The following is a 20,115-nucleotide window of genomic DNA, read 5'->3' as shown; positions in this document are numbered from 1 at the left end:
AGGTATGAAATTATGATTTCGATGTCAATCGCTGGTCTGATAGCACGAACAATGTGATATTAAAAACCCTGATTGTCTTTGAGTGACATGTCATTTAGAAGGGATTGGCTATGGCACACGTAGTACATTACAAAGCAATTAACGATATGTTCCTGGTTGTTGGAACGGCTAGGTGTCGCATATGGCATTGGTCTGTGACAAGGACTGGTTGAAAGGCGTGTGTGGTAGATTGTTGTTTATTTACTAAATAGATAATTTATGTTGCCAGGGTACGGCAAAACATGCAGGCTCGTTAAGTACTTTAAATACATTCACACTTCTGTATTACACTTATAGGCTTCATTAACTACAATTACAGACTAATCAAGCGTTGTTGAAATCTCAATCAAAATGTAAAGAATGTAAGAACAACAATAAATTGAAGCCACAACAGGAGGGACGATCAAACCAAATATGAGCTATATTATGTCAATGTGTACAGAGGGGGAGTTCTGAAGCGCGCTTGACTGCTTGAATCAACAAGACTTCCAATAAAAACTACTTGGACGAAAAGCTATCTCCGAGGACAGTGCAAACACTTCCCTCAAAACGAACTCCTATGATTTCCATTACCCTTAAATAAATAAAAAAGCTTTAGTAATTTAGTCCAATCTGTCAAATGAAGAGTGTTAAGCAAAGAGAGGGCCGCACATGCCGGATTAATGCCTTAGCCTTTATCAGATGCCACGGAAGGGGATGGAGTAAGTGCACAATTTGCAACTCTCTAGCCTACTTTTTTTAGAAATTTGTATCTATTTTGTTCAAAATTCCATGAAAACTAACTATTCCATTTAAATGCAAACTAAAGACAAATTCAGACATAATTAATTATTCAACATTATTCTTTTTTATTTGTCGTTTACTTTAACATGAAAAGTATAAATAAGCTGTTTGCTTTACAATTCCACGCTTTCTAAGTATAAAATATTACGAAATTATGTAAATAAGGGCAACTGCCGTTTGTTCGAAGTAGTTGCGCAAAAAGTGTTAATTAAAAAGGCAGAATAAATATTAGATCATTATTATTATTACTTAAAGCGCTAACAGTAGATAAGTAAAGGTGTGATAAATACAGTATTTATTTAGTCGTGCGTAGTGGAGTAAAGTTGTTTACGAAATAATAATGCTGCTTTTCCCTCTCATTGAGATCACTTTCAGAAATATTAAAACGTTTATTTCTATTCAATTAAGAAAAAAGCTTTTTTTATGATACTAAGTGAAGGGACGAACAAGTCGTGCACTTAGGTACAGGTGTGGTAAACGACACGCCTGTCCATAACAGTTGCAGTGCCACTTACGAGCTTTAAATTGCAAAAATCTGAGGTGCACTGCGTCTGCGCCCATCACCCTGAGACATAAGTTGACAAGTCCCATACGCACAGACAAATTAAATTATTTCACCAGCACCCTTACCCTTCAAAACTGGAACGCAGTAATGCTCTCAGTACTGCTTGGCGGCAGAAATAGGTAAGGTGGCTGTACTTCCCTGGATGAACTCTTTCACAGCGAACTTTACTGCTACTAAATAAGTTAATATATACACTGATAAATTTCATGTAACGTGATTAATGTCAATCCTTAATTAAAAGTAACTTAATGAAATGTGAAGCTTAACGGGTCATGTAGAAAAACCGCCACATCTCCCAACGTTGTAGAGACAGATCGCTCGTGTGAACGGTACGCATATGTTATAACTAGATCAGTAATGCATATAATAAACCTCAAAATTCGTTTGACTTGTACAAGTTATACAGTTAACAAAAAGTAATAAATATCAGAATTTTAAACAATTTTTTTGAATTTTGTTATGTCACAGTACTCTGTACAGCATCATGTCATTATAACATAACGAATATAGGTAAATAGGTATATCATTAATATGGTACAATGGAGAAGAAGTCATCGCAATATTTCTAGAGCAGTGAGAGTGTTGTTGTTTACGTTCCAAGGAATACTTCAGCGATTACAAGTGATCTGTATGAACATCAGAAGACTAAGAAATTGACTGGCAAACTACTCGAGATCTCCGACAAACGAAGATGTAAGAAACGTCCGAAACAGATTTCGTAAAAGAAACTCGAGACGAAACTGTGAATTCTGACACGAAACTGTGACGAATTCGTGAAGTTGATATGTAGCCTTATAGGCCAGCAAATAAATTGTTTCGAACTTCTCAGGGAACATCGGGGTGCCAGATTACGGTTTGCTCGAGATGAGATGTCCGATGGACAGAAAATGACTGGCTCAGGGTGTTTTCTGTTGAAACAGGATTTTGTTTCTTTACATACGAAGGGAGATGAAGAATAAGCAGACTTCCAGATGAGCGATAACAACAAGCGTACTTTGAAGAAAAGATGCAAATTGGTGGAGCATTAACAATGGTATGGTCTTAATATATAAATGACCCGTTCATTTTGTGTCTCAATGTTCCATCGTATTTACCCTCCGTTGAGAATGGTCATTTTACTTATATACCGTTGGATAGACATAATTGAAGTGGGGCGTGTCCATTAAGTACATTGAATGTTCGGTTAGTGCAGGTTAGCCTCGACATGTGGACGTAGAAGCTTTCATGGTTCGTCAATATTAAATGAGACTTCGACCGTACCCGCCTGTGTCCAGTCGCTGTCAGCAATCGCTGTATTTTCGGACAGGTCTAGGCAGCGAAAATATTCACGAAATATTTTCTACTGAAGTATTATTTATTATGTTTAAGGCGTACTCTCAGACACTATATACTTGTAGTCTATGAGTTAACTGTACCAAACAAGCGTACAATGCCATCCACGTTCAATGTAATGATGTATTTAGAGCTATGTTTAAATTGCCAAGTACTGTAGTGCATATGAAATGTTTTTGTTAGTACGTACGGACGGGATTGCTGCTGTGCATAGAAAGAGGGTTTCTTCTCTTAGACAGAGAGTGCTAGATAGTACTAATAGCATTATAGCTGCTATAGCTAGGAGTTGCGACTCGTCCATACTGCGACATTGGATTAATTATTCAAATATTAATAATTAAGTATACCTATTTATTGTATGTAAAAAGTTATATCTAATATGTAATTCTAATTTAACATTATTGTAAGTTTACGGATTTGTTATGTCTGAAATAAACGTTTATTATTATTATTTTATTTATCTATTTTAGAATCTCGCCTTAGCCAAGGTCTAAGAGTTACTATTATTATTTACTTTATTTTTCTCAGCTTGTTAGCTGGTTTGAACCACAATTACGGACCGAAGTCAAGTAAATGCAGATTGTTATTATATTAATTTGAGACTCTTGCCTCTCCCAAGGCATAAGATTAATTTTGAATTTTTAAATGGGAGAGGCGGTATTTCCTGGCAATGGCACAGTCGGCCGGGGTCAAGGATTCAGGTTCAAGAACCGGCGCAAAATACGTGCTGTTTCGAGCAGGACCGCCTTCTGCATTTGTGCTGGAAGCGATATGCCCCACGCCACTTTATTGTTATTATTATTGTTTGACGATTCTATTTTTTTATTGCACCAAGTGATGGGACGAACAAGTCGTGCGCCTGGTGAGCGATACGCCTGTCCATAACAGTTGCAGTGCCAATCGGAACTTTGAATCGCAAAGATTTGAGGGGCCCTGCCACTGCCCCCGTCACCTTGAGACATAAGTTGACAAGTGCCATGTGCTTGTAATTTCACCAGCACGTTTATTCTTCAATCACAGTAACGCTCACATTAGTGCTTGGCAGTAGAAATTGTCCAGACTACTTCTCACAGAGATATATTATTTTTAATGAGGAATAGAAAAGGTGAAACTTAATCGTGCATTGAATGTGCTTTGTGTGATCAGGAGTAGTTTTTTGTCATCATACATTCAACACCAAAAATTAATGTTTGTGAGAGAGAACAATATATATCTATACAAAATAAGTATTAGAAGAATTAAGTTCACTATTTGTCGGCTACAGTAAACCTAGTAACTATTACTTTAGTAGCAGTAGAGTTCCTTGTAAAAGAGTCCATCCAGGAAAGTACTGCCACCTTACCTATTTCGGCCGCCAAGCAGTAATGTGAGCCTTACTGCGTTCCGGTATTAAAGGGTTAAGGGTCCTGGTTGAATTACAGGCACATGGGACTTTTCAACTTATATGTCTCAGGGTGACGGGAGCAGTGGCAGTGGCCCTCAGATCTTTGCGATTCAAAGTTCTGAGTGGCACTGCAACTGTTACGGACAGGCATGTCGCTCACCATCAGGCGCACGACTTGTTCGTTCCGTCACGTAGTCATAAAAAAAACCTAGAGTGATTGATCTAAGATGTTCCTATATAGCATATTATGATCACAATGGCTATTTGACAAGCAAACCCGGGATGCAGGTTTCCTTAGTTCGTGGTTTGTGTGTAATACTGGTTTTGAATACTGTGAAATCATATTTATATTGTGTATTTTAATTACTATCGTATTCCTGATACGGATGTGTGTGTTTAATAAAACTTTTTTGTGTGTTCTTAACTTTTCAGGGCTACGGCAGAATATCAGTGGGAGAAAAACGCTTCATTCTTGACGTGTGTATCTATTATTAATTTACATTTTCTTTTTCTTGAATTACATTGCATGTCAATAAACTATTTTTATTTTATTTACAGTCCAGAGTTATAGTGCAAGCAATAGTTGCCTCTGTGGCCGAACTATTACCATGCCGGACAGTCGCGCAGAGGTCCCAGGTTCGATTTCCGGGCCGGGAGAAATATTTGTATTGCCAACATTTAGTCTCTCATGACTTTGGGTGTAATATGGTTATCTATGTATGAGTCCATGGCACCCGCGACACAGGGTTTCACTAGTGCGGGACTATGTTGAATGTGTGCGTTATTATTATTATTAATCTTTGATCTTTACCGAATGGAAGACACCAACGATATTATATTGCAAGGCTAAATTTTCTCAAGTTAAAGACATCGTAGTTTTGCCTACACAATTCTACCACTATCATGATAAAACGATACAAAAAGCAGAATATAAAGAAGAATCAGATTAAAAAAGAAAAGTTCTAAAACACCAAGTATCCGTAGCTAGCTGCTTAGATTCTTTGTACGATGTTGTCATGTACATACACATGATGTTTTCAGAATTGTGTATTTTGTTTTTTAATGCAATGTACATTTACTAAATATAAATTTACCTAGAGCAAGTTAATCTTAAGAAACTGACATGTGTGACTACATGGAACTTCTGCATAAAGTGTCAAAAAGGACCTTAAGTCAGTCGGTCACAGTCGCTTAGGACGTTTTGATTACAAACCTTTCTTACTTACTCTACCTGTCTACATCCTCTCTGCTTGCTACATTTGAATTTAAAGCCTTTAACTTGGAACGCATCATCGTAAACCCGGTCATTGGACAGTTAAAGTGTAGTAATGTGTTTATTTTAAAAGCACAGTAAAAGGCATAAAGATGATCTCATAATTTCCATTACATTAGCAAAGGCATTATCCCGTCTCGAAGACCCGTCGCCCGCCGCTCCAATTTCGCCCCGGCCAACGGGATATGTTAAAGAGGACATTATAATAATTAGATTGTTATCAGATGTTATTATATGAATTTTCCAAAATTATAAGAGTGAACGACGAAGATAAGTCGATGATATCGTGACGACGGTAGGCTGCCCACATAGATTACGGAATAGCCGCCGGCCTGCGGCGTAATCGGACGCACTAAATTTTGGTCCTTTAGAAGAGCACGCCATACAGCAAATCGATAACCGATCATTATAATGATTGGGCTGTAAACGCCACTCTCATTCTTTTTTGAAATGCTTGACGAACGGGAGTCGTATTTTAATTTGAGCAAGAGAGTACGCGGGTTGCGGGGACCGCACTTACTCCAAACGTGCTCATTTTACCCCACCAACATGTTCGGCCCATCAAATAACGCTTTTCTCATTTTTAAAAGTTTCCATTGAAAGGCTAGGGGAATTACTTATTTTATTTTAGAAGAAACTTTAAACGGGTACACTTACTGAGTTAAGAACTGAGTTTCTTCCCACAATATCTATCTTACCATAGGAATTCCAATACACCAAGAATAAAATTTAACTAACACGCCTTAGCAATACATTCGAGTGGTGTTTAAATATAACAGTAATGGGTGGAGACATCACAAAACATCGTAACATCATGACGTTACACAAAGGGTCGCCTCCTTCAACGCTAGCGCCAGCCAGCTTTCAATTGACGCCACTATTATGCGTATCATAAACATAAATCTTCGTGGCCCATTCCTTGGAAATATTACGTGGCGCTTTGCAGCTCGGTGGAAAAATTGTCGCATTGAAGCTCACGCCGCCGCGCCGTTGCGTCGACGACAACACCGCGCCCCGTGTAGTACACTTAATGAGCTAGCTCACAGAGTTTACAATGCCTTAGAGTGCCAGATACTCTTACAAATTCGCTAGAAGTACACCTTGGCAAATGTGGGACGAATGGTAAAGTCGAGTGAACTGCAAAAGTAATAGTCGCTTTGAAATATGAACATGCCTATACATATAGAAAAACAACTCACTATATCGCGATAAAAGTGTCTTCGAGAGTACATTACACTGCACAGACTTACTCATAATATGTGGGTATAATATTATTATATTATGTGAAGGACTCCGAATGCTGCGCTGAACGCTGCTAATGTCATGTATGTACTCATACTCGTACATGTACAATATAATGTTCGTTTATTGTTAGATGGTTCGTAGGCATGGCACATTGTCGTATGGATATTTATGTCTAGTTAAGTAGACTAGATGTCAGCATTCTGAGCACACGCTTCTGAGTATAGTAATGTTCACTGCATTAGCTCGAACAAAGAATCGCTGGTTAAATAAAGTCCATGTAAGCTACTTGTACTAAATTGCAAATCAGGTGCGTGACGGTAGTCGTCACGACAAAACAAGCCAGTTTGGTGATGCGTGGCGAGCTGATACACGACGAATGACGGATGCCCTGCAACTCGCACGACAGGCGAGGCGACGGTGACACATTCATAGCCAATCCATTGTGTACGTCACAATTAGAGAAGCGCGATGCCTTGGGGCCACCGATCGTGCCATCGATAAATATCAATCGCGCCTGCAACTACAATTAATGGTTATTTAAAGCACTTCCATTCAATTATCATCAGGCGAATTGCATCGATAATTCCGATGGCCAAATTCCCAGTGGTTAATACTCGGCAGGTACTTCATTTATGGCTCTTACCATGTGAGCACTCGCTTCGCCACATGTTCAATCGGCGACCAATGGGCATTAATTCTGCATCGTTCGCGACAATCCATGCGTAAAAGTATGTTAATGGACTATATAAACTATAAGGTAACGTATCAAAAATGACACTTGCTATTTCATTTAATTACTCATCCGATAAAATGTAATGACGGTGGACGGAGGCGGTTAATGACTGTGACAATTCATACTTTTTTGGACTTGTATAAGATACGCGACACTAGGTAAATGCAGTAGATAATATATCTCAACTCCATTTGGGTTATAAATGCGTCATCAAGAAAAAACTCACTCGAATATGAAGTCGCGACTGGTCGCTGTGCGCACTGTACATCGTCCACAAATCGAATGGAAACGCGTCGAGTAATCGTTTGCGACTAACACAATCTAAGCGCATTCGAAAAGGCAATCGGGCGCGACGCGGCAATTTGAGATCCATGTTCCATCTTAAATTATCGACAAGTTTAATAACAAGCGTAAAGGCAATAGCAATAATCGCCGCAAATTAATTACCAGCTTAGAGCGAGCGCGAAGAAAAACAGTAAAAGCAATGACGCGTTGCTGAAACACGGTAGTAGCTGACGGGTAGAATGGGGTGCAATAGGCTAAAATTTATACGCAGCAGCGTAGGTGCGCCGGCCGGCGGGCATTTGGAGTTTGGTTTATAAATAACATTTAGCGGGCGGAGCGGGAGGCTCGGATTATGAGGTCGGAGGACTCAATTAAACTGTGCTACCGGACCCGGCTTTTATTGTGAACTTTTGCCGTGACCTCCCACCGGATTGCCAGATAAATGAGTCCACTTTATGCGTCGCGTTGGCGTTCACACAAAATTTGGGTGAATTAATGATAATGATTTTCCCGCAACTGACCATGATATTATGTTTATGTGTAATAAAGCATATTTTATTCATTCATATTATTAGTTAAATGATTTTCACGATAGGTTGAACCATTTAATGATTAACTATATTGTATTCCGAATTGCCGACTTAATGCCTTGTAAATACATTTTAAACAAAGAAAACAAAAGTAACATTAAAACGGAAGGCATGCACTTATAATTGCTCGTGAAAAAAGGACGTGGCTGAAGGACATGCAAACAGTAACAATCGAACTAAGTTTTTATTGTAGCGCTAAAATGTATCTAAAGTAGGTACATGACGTTCTTTTGATTGTTTCGTACCACTGAAGTGAACCGTAGATAGTAAAAAAGGTGTTTGTAAGTACCTGCTGTAGTTGTTAGTGCATATGATTAGACGGATCAGTTGCAAAAGGAATGCCGTGGAAGGTAAGGGAAATTTCCCCTACGTTTGTTTAATTTTCTAGCAACGGACCCATATCAGAAGGCCATTAACTATTAAATGCCGTCGAGTCTACTTCAATGGTCAATTGCATTCGTTCAATTAGACGGAAAATTGTTGTGGGATAGCACTATACCTTTGTGTAACCAATGACTGTTCCGCCAATCGGGCATGCGTAAACAACTTTTGTAGTTGTGTACAACGAATGAAAAAAGTTCATGCCTTTGTTGCAAACAACAGAGATTATGGTGTGATTGTGGTTTCGAAATACGTTCAAAGACGCAAACGGAATTCAACAACCAGTTAGGCTGTTTTTGTTTTATATAGTCACACGAAAGCACCATAAGTAAGTAAGTAGGGATATGCGATCGCTAGGTTCATGAGTTATTTAAATTTTTTTTTATAATATCTAGTGGCGGGACGAACAAGTCGTGTGTCTGGTGATAAGCTACAATTTCAGAACTTTAAATCGCAAAGATCTGACGGACGCTGCTGCTGCGCTTGTCACCTTGGGATATAATTTGATAAGTCCCATATGCCTGTAATTTCACTACCCGTAACAGTTGCAATGTCACTCAGAGCTTTAAATCGCAAAGATAAAACTGCCACTAAGCCTGTCACACTGAGACATAAGTTCACAAGTTCCTATAATTTCACCAGCACACTTACTCTTCAAAACCGGGACGCAGTAATGCTCACATTACTGCTTAGCGGTAGAAATAGGTAGGTGGCAGCACTTCCCTGCACGAACTCTTTCACAATGAGCTCTACTGCTACGAAATTCTTGAAAACAATCGATAAACATCACTAATGAACTTGAGTTTTTCTTCATTTGTTTCAGCATAATAAATATGTTATATGCATTATAATAATGGTGAAAGTTATTAACATCCATTGAAAACGCTGCCAAATACCATAACCAGTTAGTCGAAACGGCATTTTTTAGAGCTTCAAATTACGGTATAATTTGCCTATAAAGTCATAGATCTACTCCATACATACATTATTGAAATAAGAACTATTATGATCATTGCAATGTTTTGGGATCGTAATATTATAGTCCATAAACTGATTTTTAAGTGAAATACATGACTCTATGCTTGTAAAGTCGACCTAAATCTAATAATAATATCATATCAATAGTACATTATGTTTCGTATTAATTGAACATTATTGTAAGGTATTATGAACTTACAAAGAATATAAAGGATTTTTAACCGATTTGAACAAAAAAAGGAGGAACTCAATTAACTGTCTTTTTTATGTTTGTTACGCGATTACTCCAGTGATGATTTCTTTATTGTTGGAAAGAGGGTACTCAGTGTTGGTCTCATTTAAATTTGAACAAAATATTCCACTTTTAAGGGTGAGAAACTAGGGGATGAATCTGGTTTCGCGCACTTTCCGGTAATTGATTTCAATAAAACTTGGCAAATAGACGTATTTCCAATAACTTTGAGGTCGGTTTTTTTTAATAAAATAGTTATGCTAACTTTACATGGGTAGAGACAAGGAAGTAATTTTCAATAATTGTAATGGAACGTTCCTACTAGTATGTTTTAACTACCGTTTTTAATCCTACTCAGTGTTGTGTAATTAATTAACTAATAGGTAAATGAAATAAATATTAGACATCACATACGTTGCTCCGATTCAAAATTAAGTAACTAAAGAACTTGCAATATGGAAATCGGAAACAACGACGATACCACAAACACTCAGACCCGACAAAAAAAGAAATGTTACTTTTACTACATTGACAAAGTCGGAGATCGAAACCAGGACCTAAGAAATAGCGACACTATGAATACCGGTGTGCAAGCAACTCGAGCAGTCGTCGGAAACCAACTTGAATAGAATTGAAAGAAATTTTATAACTAATTCGAAAACAATTTAACGGATTTACAGCTACGGAGGACAATTTAAAGCTGCAAACTGAGTATGCTTATATTTCTTAGCGTCGCAGTAAAACAGCACAATTATAGAAAATAATGGTACTCATTTTTATTGCTTTTAAAAGAAATTAACTTTACCTTCTGTTGATTCTTATCGGGTTGATCTCATTTATTGCTCATGGCGCCATCTGTATTTTTTTTGGGTGCACGATTCGAGTGTCACATTTCGTCGTCTGCTCTTGCAATATAATAGATTACAAGATTACGTATCCAACGAGATTAAACAAAGATAAATGTTTATGCAACTTCTGACCAAGAAACCTATCTATTACATCTTAAGGATATTTATAAAAGAACTAAATTAGACCTTTCAATGATATGGAGAATTTCGAAACTGGGATATATTAATAATATATACCTACAACCCAGTGGACAGTGCAAAAAGAGATTCATATTCAGCTTTAATGAACAACTCGGAGTCACGCTTTTTTTAAACTCTCTGGTACTAATGTTAATAATAGATCTATCTTAATAATGAACTACTAGTAGTTACACACTATTAGTACTCTAGAGTACTAATAGTGTGTAATAAAAATCAAGACAAGTTAAATGACGGTGAAGTGCCTATTGTTCTTTCCGCTTTGTTTTCAAGGAGGCGGAATTTGAATAGTATTGAATAAACACGATTTATTTATTTTATACAACATATATTGACGGTATTAACAATTAAATATGGAATTTGAGGCTACTGTCAAGCAACTCTCGTTTGTTTCGGAGTTGCTGAACACACCAGTATCATTACTACTATTTCGGGCATCTATTATATCTGTCTTAGTACCTTGTGCGGAGTATATGTAGAGCGTACACAGGGTGCCGGCGCTACAAAGACATTATGCGCATACATATACAAACAAATATGAGAATTAATAGGCTCGCATCAATTGCGATAATTTCGTTCCCTAGAAGTAGTGCGTTTCACGAAAAAAAATACAATTTTGTTGTAGTCACTATTTACAACTACACTGCCGCCGTTAGTTGAAAGATTGCATGTGACATTTAAAAAAATATATTGGTAACTGCCGTGATCAGTAAAAAAAGGCTAATCAGTCACTATTTTTGTTTTTTTCCTAGGTGGATAAGGTAAGAACTTACCATAAGAGAAAAGTATAAATTTTGTAATTTCACCTTAAACTTTATTTTCTCTCTAGGACTAGCACGATATGGCGCAACTAGCGCGAGAGCGACGCAATGCTCGAGATACTGCCATTCTGGCACAGAGATCTCGCGCTTTATGTCGCTCTCGCGTAAGTCGCGCCTTATCCTGCTAGCCCTACTGTTTTGCGTTTTTGTCACAAGCGCCCTTTCAACTAACGGCGATAGTATACCAGTCTTGCGCTATACAACTGAGCATGCATATGAACAATATGAACCATAAAATAAATAAAAAAAAAACACCGAATTAACAATAACAGAGTACTCCCAAAAAGTCAATAAAGAGACCATCCGTAAGCTCACAACTCCTCAAGGCCATTAAATCATGATCCCTATCACGACAGTTTTGTTGTAGATAAGTAGTTCAAGAGTTGGCAGACTGTTCTGGTTACAGCATCAAATTAAATTTACTATATTATTGTAATGTCATGGCTGTCCGTAGTATAACCAAATCACAACTCGGTCGGAAAAAAAATATTCATCTTTGTGTAATATTCTTACACTAACTCGCACTCTCACGCACATCTCACTCCTTATTTTATAATTTCCTATTGTATAAATTCTTTCCATAGACATAAATATTGATCAGAACTGGATGTGGAAGCCTGGTGACCTAAAACACAGGGTAGCCTAGTTTAGGCTCCAGCCTCTACAAATTTTCCTGTATACGCTACTATTATATCATTTAAATTGTTACAAATTTGTGGAGGAAACAAAGAATTTACTTACTGACTTACTGAGAAAAGAGTTGGTGATCTTTAAACAGTCTTGCAGATATTTATCAAATATAGCTGAATCAAAAAGAGAATCATCCCAATTAATTAGCCTTTGAATAAAAAACATCAGTCCGTCCTTTCAGGAGCTATGATATACACACGGACAAAGGCTTGAAACAGATAATCCCCTTCGATTTCCGTCGGGGATAATCACAAAAGAACCAGCATTGTTTGTTTTCATAAATAGATATTGTGAAAATCGTCTCGTTTATCGTTTTGGTAGCAATAGAGTTCCTTGTAATAAAGCTAGTCTGGGGAAGTACTGCCACCTTACTTATTTCTGGCGCCAAGCAGTACTTGGTACTTGATACTTGGTGTAACGGGCTGGTGTCCGCAATCGCCAAGCAGTAACGTGCGTTCCGGTTTAGAAGGGTAAGAGTGCTGGTGATTTTTTTTGTAATATCAAGTGACGGGACGAACAGGTCGTGCGCCTGGTGGTAAGCTTCACGCCTGTCCATAACAGTTGCATTGCCACTCAGAGTTTTAAATTACAAAGATCTGAATGGCACTGCCACTTCTCCCGCCACTCTGAACGCAAGTTGGCAAGTCCCATGTGCCCGTAATTTCATCAGCAAAAGACGAGACGAGATGATTTTTGCAGATGATTTTATTACAAAAATGACTACCGAATTAATTGTGAATTCAAAATCAGCAAAATTATTTCGATCTTTTAACCGATTAAAAAAAAAGAGGAGGTTCTCCATTCGACTGTGTTTTTTGTATTAGGTTATGTTAGATGTAATTAAACGATCTTTATCCAAAGGTTGCCTGGAAGAAATGGCTACTTAGCAATAAGGCCACCTGTTGTACATTGGCTTACTCTGTGATACTTACATACATTAGGTACTGTTCTGTGTTGTCATCGTAATTTTAATGTACAATAAAGAATATTTCATTCATTCATTCATTTTGAGGTCGGATTTTTTAGTACCGAGATTATTTAACAAAAGCATATCGCATTCAAGACCACATATGTAATGTCAATAAAATTTTAGTCTGTATGGTATCAATACCCTGTACTTTTGGATTCTGTTGCGAATCACATAGAATACAAATTATATATCATTTATTTATTATGTTTATAGCACATAATAAAAGGTTAATAATATCAAGTACTTTTGCGATATATCTAATGTTGATAAAATAAATCCCTAAAAGTTCTAAGAGAAGCCGAGATTTGTATCCTGCTTAAATTTAAAATTGCATCAACTCAATATTATTACATTATCATAATCATACACGAATAGAAAATAAATACACGATAAAGAGACCGCCTTTTACTAAGCCGCTTTTTATCAGGCAATCTTTGCCTAAATAGAAAAAAAAGATATAAAATACGTTATTGCTAATCTTGTTATTTTTATAGGATTTAATATTCCATGTATATGAGCTAGTGTCGAATGCGTTTGTTATTTTTTTTAATGAAAGGGTATGTTTGATTTTGACATGTTAGCAGCCCTGGAAAAAATTAACTTAAATGAGATCAATTTTCATTACCATTGAAGTAGGTGACCGAAAATTATTGTAAAAACAGAATCCCTTTACAACACTTTAAAGCCGAAATGAATAGGTACATATTTCCTATTAATGTGTTAAGGGTACAATAAACGCAGCAAAATGCACGTCAATAAATAAAAATATATTTCTTTCCAATTTTTATAATTCATTAACAACAACATGAAGTTTGAAGAAGTACAATTAAGAAAAAATATATGATTATTCCCATACGCAGAGAGGGCCATAATTTACTTAATAGGCAAAATTTACATAACAACATAACTTTAATGTAGGTGTAATGCATATGTATGTATATGTATATTATATACTTAGGTAATTACCTATCAGCTGATATATAGGAAATATTAAGCGTTTAAAGTAAATACAACTATGGACTGTAAACACCAGACCTCGCGACGGGCTTTTGCCGTTAGATACCCATTCAAATAGTAAGAGTTCTTGTGCTTGCGTACTTACGTACGTACTTATAACTTTATAATACAAGGAATTCATTGATTTATCTATTGTGACGGTTTTGTAAAACAATAGAATATTGTCGCCTTACTTTTTCAAACTCGTGTCAATAACTTTCTATTGAAATGCAAAAAATGTATTGTATATACAAATTTTGCAGACTGATTTCACGTCACATTTCCTTCATATTTACACACTGGCTTTTCATTTTCCACCTATTCTTAAAGTAATCTATCAAAATTAAATCCCTTGATAAGAAATTCAAAATAAATAGAAAGTTTTGCCATTTCCTGCTGAATAATTACTCTTTTTAAAATACGAGCTTGAGAAAATAACGCATCGATATGTCGTTTTAATTTGACCTCTTTTCTGTAAGAAATGAATAGTTTTTGAGCCGGAGTATGTTTTTTAATGCAACGGGACCAAGACACGATCCTCAATATTCATTTGATGTGCGTATCTACCGAATCTCATTTGATTAGTAATATCTATAACAGCTTTATTTATAAGAACGCTCGCAGGGTTGTCTCCTTTTTTAAAATCTAAATTTAAGGAACTGTATATTTTTTGTAACAGTAGAACTTTGCTTAGCCTTGTGAAAAAATTCGTCCACGTAGGAAAGAAGTACTGTCACCTTACCTATTTGTGCCGCCAAGTTGTAATGTTGGTAGGTTTATACGGTATCTAGGCTTCTTTTGACGATGGAGCGGCCAATATACTGTTGCATCACACCACCCAGTCCGTCGAGTGCTAACCACAATGCCCAACCGTCTCCGATTCTCCTCTTAATAAGTTTTCCTAAGCGCCGTAGAAACCTAGTTAAATTTGATTTATAATATTAAGTGACGGCACGAAGAAGTCGTGCGCCTGATGGTAAGCTACCCGCTTGTCCATAACAATTGCAGTGCCACTCGGTGCTTTAAATCGCAAAGGTCTGAGGGGCACTGCCACTGCGCCCGTTACCCTGACACATAAGTTCACAAGTCCCATGTGCCTGTAATTTCACCAGCACCCACACCCACAGTAATGCTGACATTACTGCTTGGCAGCAAAAATAGGAAAGGCGGCAGTACTTCCCTGGACGAACTCTTTTACTAGGAGCTCTACAGCTAAATTTCTGATAAGTTTAGTGTTAAGTCAATTCAACTCAATTCTCATTAAGCCTTCGATATATCTGTGTGGCTAATGTTTGGCCGGGCACTGTGAAACTTCCATATAGACAGTGCTTCCACAAACAAATGAATTTATGATAGTGAGAGAAAAACCAGGACAGGCAACAGCATCTCTCATCAAGAACCCGCATTCCGTGCGTGGCGATGATGGCATAATCAAAATCATCCTCATCTGTGATGCCTGTTTAAGTACACTACATTTTCTTATTTGTAGTGAATTTGATAGGTCGTGGTCATCATAAAGTACATTTGTATGACACAATCTCTCTCTGTACGTGGATTACCTGGTTCACTCATATTAAGCACCGCCCACTGGAGGCTGTATTAGATTCGTTTAGTTTAGTGCCTTCTACCACGTATTTACAGCAAGATGTTATTAGAGAAAATATTACGTGATCGAAGGATTTCAGGATGCAAGTTTGTACCAAAACGGATAGAGATTGTTCGACGCCGAGTTCTTGCAGTATAGAGACGTTTACACGAAACTCTATCAACGGTAAGTACTCTAAACTTTATTTTCCAGCACTACCTTGCGAAGTAACTTAAAAAGTCAATTACTTAAATCACTGCAATAAAGCAAAAGTAGATATTTTTAAGATAAATGAGACCTCAACTTTTAACTTTATCTTATTATTAGGTAGGTCGCTTTACATCGAACCCATATATTTTTTTATGATACCAAAGTGACGGGACGAACCAGTCGTGTGTCTGGTGGTAAGCGACAGGCCTATCCATAACAGTCACAGTGCCACTTTGTGCTTTAAATCACAAAGATCCGAGAGGCACTGCCACTGTGCCCGTCACCCTGAGACATAAGTTGACATGTTACAGGCAATATCACCAGCCCCTTACCCTTCCAAACCGGAAGGCAGTAATATTTACATTACTGCTTGGCAGCAGAAATAGGTAAGGTGGCAGTACTACACGGAGCTCTACTGCTACTAAAAATATTTAATTTTACATGAAGATCTTTACTATTAAATCAACTATTTTTTGTAAGGGCATCGACGTCATTATTTAAAAGGAATTTTCTTAATATCAAATGGGTTCAATATACTTATAAAACAAAGGTGTAAAGATATAGAATAGAGAGAATGAAACGTCAAAAGTATGTTATTGACATGTTAATATCACGTGTGAATGCGTATTTGTCTATTTTTCAAATATTTTAAGAAGTAACATAAGATCCCTATTGGTTTTAGTATCCCTAAGTCTATTAAAATCATGTACATTTACAAGTACGCAAGATTAATTGCTCAGGAAGGACATAATTTGTAGTAAAATAACTTTTAGTAAGTATAAACAGATTTCAGTTATTATATTAATTCCGTGAAACGCTTTAACTTCTGAACTTAAAAAAAGAGTGTACAGTTGTACCAGGTTTCAATTCAATAGCGGGTTGCAACGATCGGATGAACTGTCATGAAAAAAAACCTTCATTCATAAATAGTTACATTGTATACTTATTTAAAAATGCTATTTAATATAAACAATACGGTATTTGATTCAATAAACTAATAAGAATCTCATTTTAAGTTTATAATAATTTTACAAGTTAGTGTGTAAACATATTTTTTTTTTCTAATTTGATTTTTTTTATATTATTACTTTTTTATACGTACTTAACACCACAGTAAATATTGTGTTTGATAAGTACTCTTGGTTGTATGTATCTAGTGATAGCCAGTGGAGGAATACTGAACACCAGAATACAAGGTTATATACACTCAGTTGGGGATTTGGGAGTGTTAGGGGAGTCGGTTTAATTTAAATACTTTATAATTAAGTAGCATGTACCTAGGTACAACCATAGATTTAATCCAAACTAATATTATAAATGTGAAAGTAACTCTGTCTGTTGCGTTAACGCCTAAACCTGAACGAAATTTGTTAAATTTTGGTGGTTTTAAAAATAAAACTTTGAGGATGAAATAGGGGGTGAGAGTTTGTATGGAGAACTACAGTAGGCAATTCTACGCACACGAAGTGCCGTCACTCACCAACTAATATTTTAATATAGTGCATTGTTTGCCTTCATTGTGTTTTAACTAAAATGTATAAATGTTATTATTAATATTTACTTATTTATATGTATAATGTACACTATTAGGAGTATAATATACATTATATATCCAATCATATTTGAATTTTTGGTTATTCTACAGTATGTATTTCGCTTAATAAAACAAACCCGAGTTCTAAGATATAGAACTTCTAAAAATCCCTCACAAACTTGTCATGTACTTATCATTTTTGTATATTCAAGAAAATGACTAATTTTTAAAGATGAAATTCTTAATTCGATTGTATTTTTTCTTTTTCTTTGTGTGTAGGTACCTAAGTTAAGCGATTATTCCGTCATTTGTGAACCGATTTCGACTATTCTATTTTTCGTTGGAAACTGGGTACATGAGTGTTGATTTCATTGGAAATTGAAGAAAATATTCTCCTCCAAAGGTGGCCAATTAGGGGATGAATCCGGCTAATTGGATTTCACTCAATTTCCGTATCCGATTTGAATAAAACTTTGCAAATAAATGTGATTCCACAGATCTTTGTTTTTTATAATTACTAAATAACACGCACATTGTAGCACTTATTAAATATCTCATAAAAATATCCTTTCTGTCCTCAGGTGCGTTCGCACCTACTTAAGTCATGTATAAACTGGTCGCGGGTGGAGCCGCCATCCGCCGACGGATTAGTGTCAACAGGTGATCGCAATGTCATGAGATAACGAGAAAACGGCTACCTGCTTCATATAATTGGAGAAAAAACCTTTTAACATTACATTCTCGTAATTTAATATGTTCACGCATATTTTACAACAAAGTTCGTTTAAAAATAACACTGAATATCTTGTTCTATTATTCGCATTCACTTTGACAAATGTTACATTGTAACAATGACACTTGGAGGATCAATAGGATCAATTTCTGAAAAATATCGGTGAACTGTATTAAATAATTGTGATTTTGGCTTTTTAATATTGTATTAAAATTGGAAACTTCTTCGAATTATTTTTTATCCTGTTTCTCTTTTCTGAAAGTGTTCAAATGCTTTGTAAAATTATTTACAAGAGAATAATCTTACAAGAATTATTATATTCTTTTCAAATGTAGGTAAAATGATACGCATACTAACTAACGTGTTATTTAAATGAACTTTGGACCAGAATTTGAAATAATAAGGTGCAGTTTGAACGGAAAGTTTGTAGACAGACAATTGTTGTCAATCTATAATTCTATAAAGTAACCGTGTGTCGTTTGTCGTTCTGTTTTCTGTTTACTTAGGTAAGTACATTGCGTTTTACTTCACAGGAAATTAACACGTTAACTTGAAATTATGTTTAATAACACTTGTGTGGCTGAGTGCCAAATGTAAGCATAATCTAACCACTATTAGGTACTAACCTGCGAGGCGGGCGGATATGAGTAGCCAAATTGTGCGTATGCTGCCATGGGGACGATCATATGGGCGGCTTCACACAAACACTGTCTCTAGAAGTCTATAAGCACGGACGTATTGGTTTCCTACAATTACTACGGCTAGTACGAAATTAAGTTAATGTATCACAGATGTTTGTAGGTGTATGCGCTGCGGCTGCGCAACGCGCTGCCATCCCTGCGCGCGCGTCAGCGGGCCGGAGCGCGCGCACCTCGCATGCCGGATCTCGGGAGCGTGTGCAACCGGCCTATACCTTCTTTACGCGTTCGCCTCTCGACACCGACTGGCGCGCGACACACGCCTGACGCCCCTCCGCCGGAGGACAGAGCCAATTTCGCTCCGCCTCCTGGGCGGAGTCGTAATTTCGCTTCCAATGGAAAAGTCCATTTTCTATCCTTTTCGAAACTTCGCTTCGAAAAACTCGTTGCGGTTGGTGGAATATATCCCCTCTATTCAATAGCTCCGCCCAGTGGAAGAATTCCGCCCACGTTCGGGTGGGGCGCTGGAAAAAAGCGGCAGAGTCGACCGACTTGATCATGTTTATGGGTTTCCGTCGAGACAGTCGGCGAACGCTGAACCACGAGCAAACAAATCTCTAGTGGCAAAAAATGGCTCGGCCGAGGACAAGCTGTTTCTCCTCGTCAGATTTACGAAGCAAGTAGAGTTAAGAATATACATTAACACCTGTGGCCAATGACTGTAGAGTTTATGAAATTGCGTTTTTTATTGTAACGAAATGTAAATAGGTACCCTAAAGGAACTCGTGTAACGTTTATCTAAAATTTTATTTTTTTGCAAGCAATAGTTTTTGTAATTTCTTGTGTAATTGATTACGTGGTGATAACTAAGCGTCGATTTATCATTAGCAATTAGCCTTGCAAATGCGTTCCAGGCGGGAACCAACTACGCGAATTTCCTTGCCAAAATGACTAAGTTTTATAAAAGAAAGATGGTGCTTGTTTTAATCATTTGGGAAAGTAGCTTTTGGTAAGGGCCTGTAAGCAGAGCGCGTCGAAGTTTCCAGTCGGCGTGACAGGTGGCGCCACACTC

The 20,115-nt window shown here is 37.0% G+C and overlaps 1 protein-coding gene across 2 annotated transcripts in view; it reads right to left on the bottom strand.

Moving 5' to 3' along the window:
- The window catches only part of LOC113229928 (homeobox protein araucan-like), a 49,141-nt gene extending 29,832 nt beyond the window's left edge, over nucleotides 1–19,309 (bottom strand). For both annotated transcript variants that reach the window (XM_026463724.1, XM_026463652.1), the window contains exon 1: nucleotides 19,032–19,309. In XM_026463724.1, the coding sequence (XP_026319509.1) occupies nucleotides 19,032–19,091 (60 nt within the window). In that variant the 5' untranslated portion in view covers nucleotides 19,092–19,309. The remainder of the gene's footprint in view (nucleotides 1–19,031) is intronic.
- Nucleotides 19,310–20,115: the final 806 nt, after the last annotated feature.

Source organism: Hyposmocoma kahamanoa, unplaced genomic scaffold (genome assembly GCF_003589595.1).
Source record: "Hyposmocoma kahamanoa isolate Upper Pololo Valley unplaced genomic scaffold, ASM358959v1 100021, whole genome shotgun sequence".
Lineage (NCBI taxonomy): Eukaryota > Metazoa > Arthropoda > Insecta > Lepidoptera > Cosmopterigidae > Hyposmocoma > Hyposmocoma kahamanoa.
The sequence above is the reverse complement of the archived record's forward strand: the minus strand, read 5'-3'. Positions and strand labels throughout refer to the sequence as shown.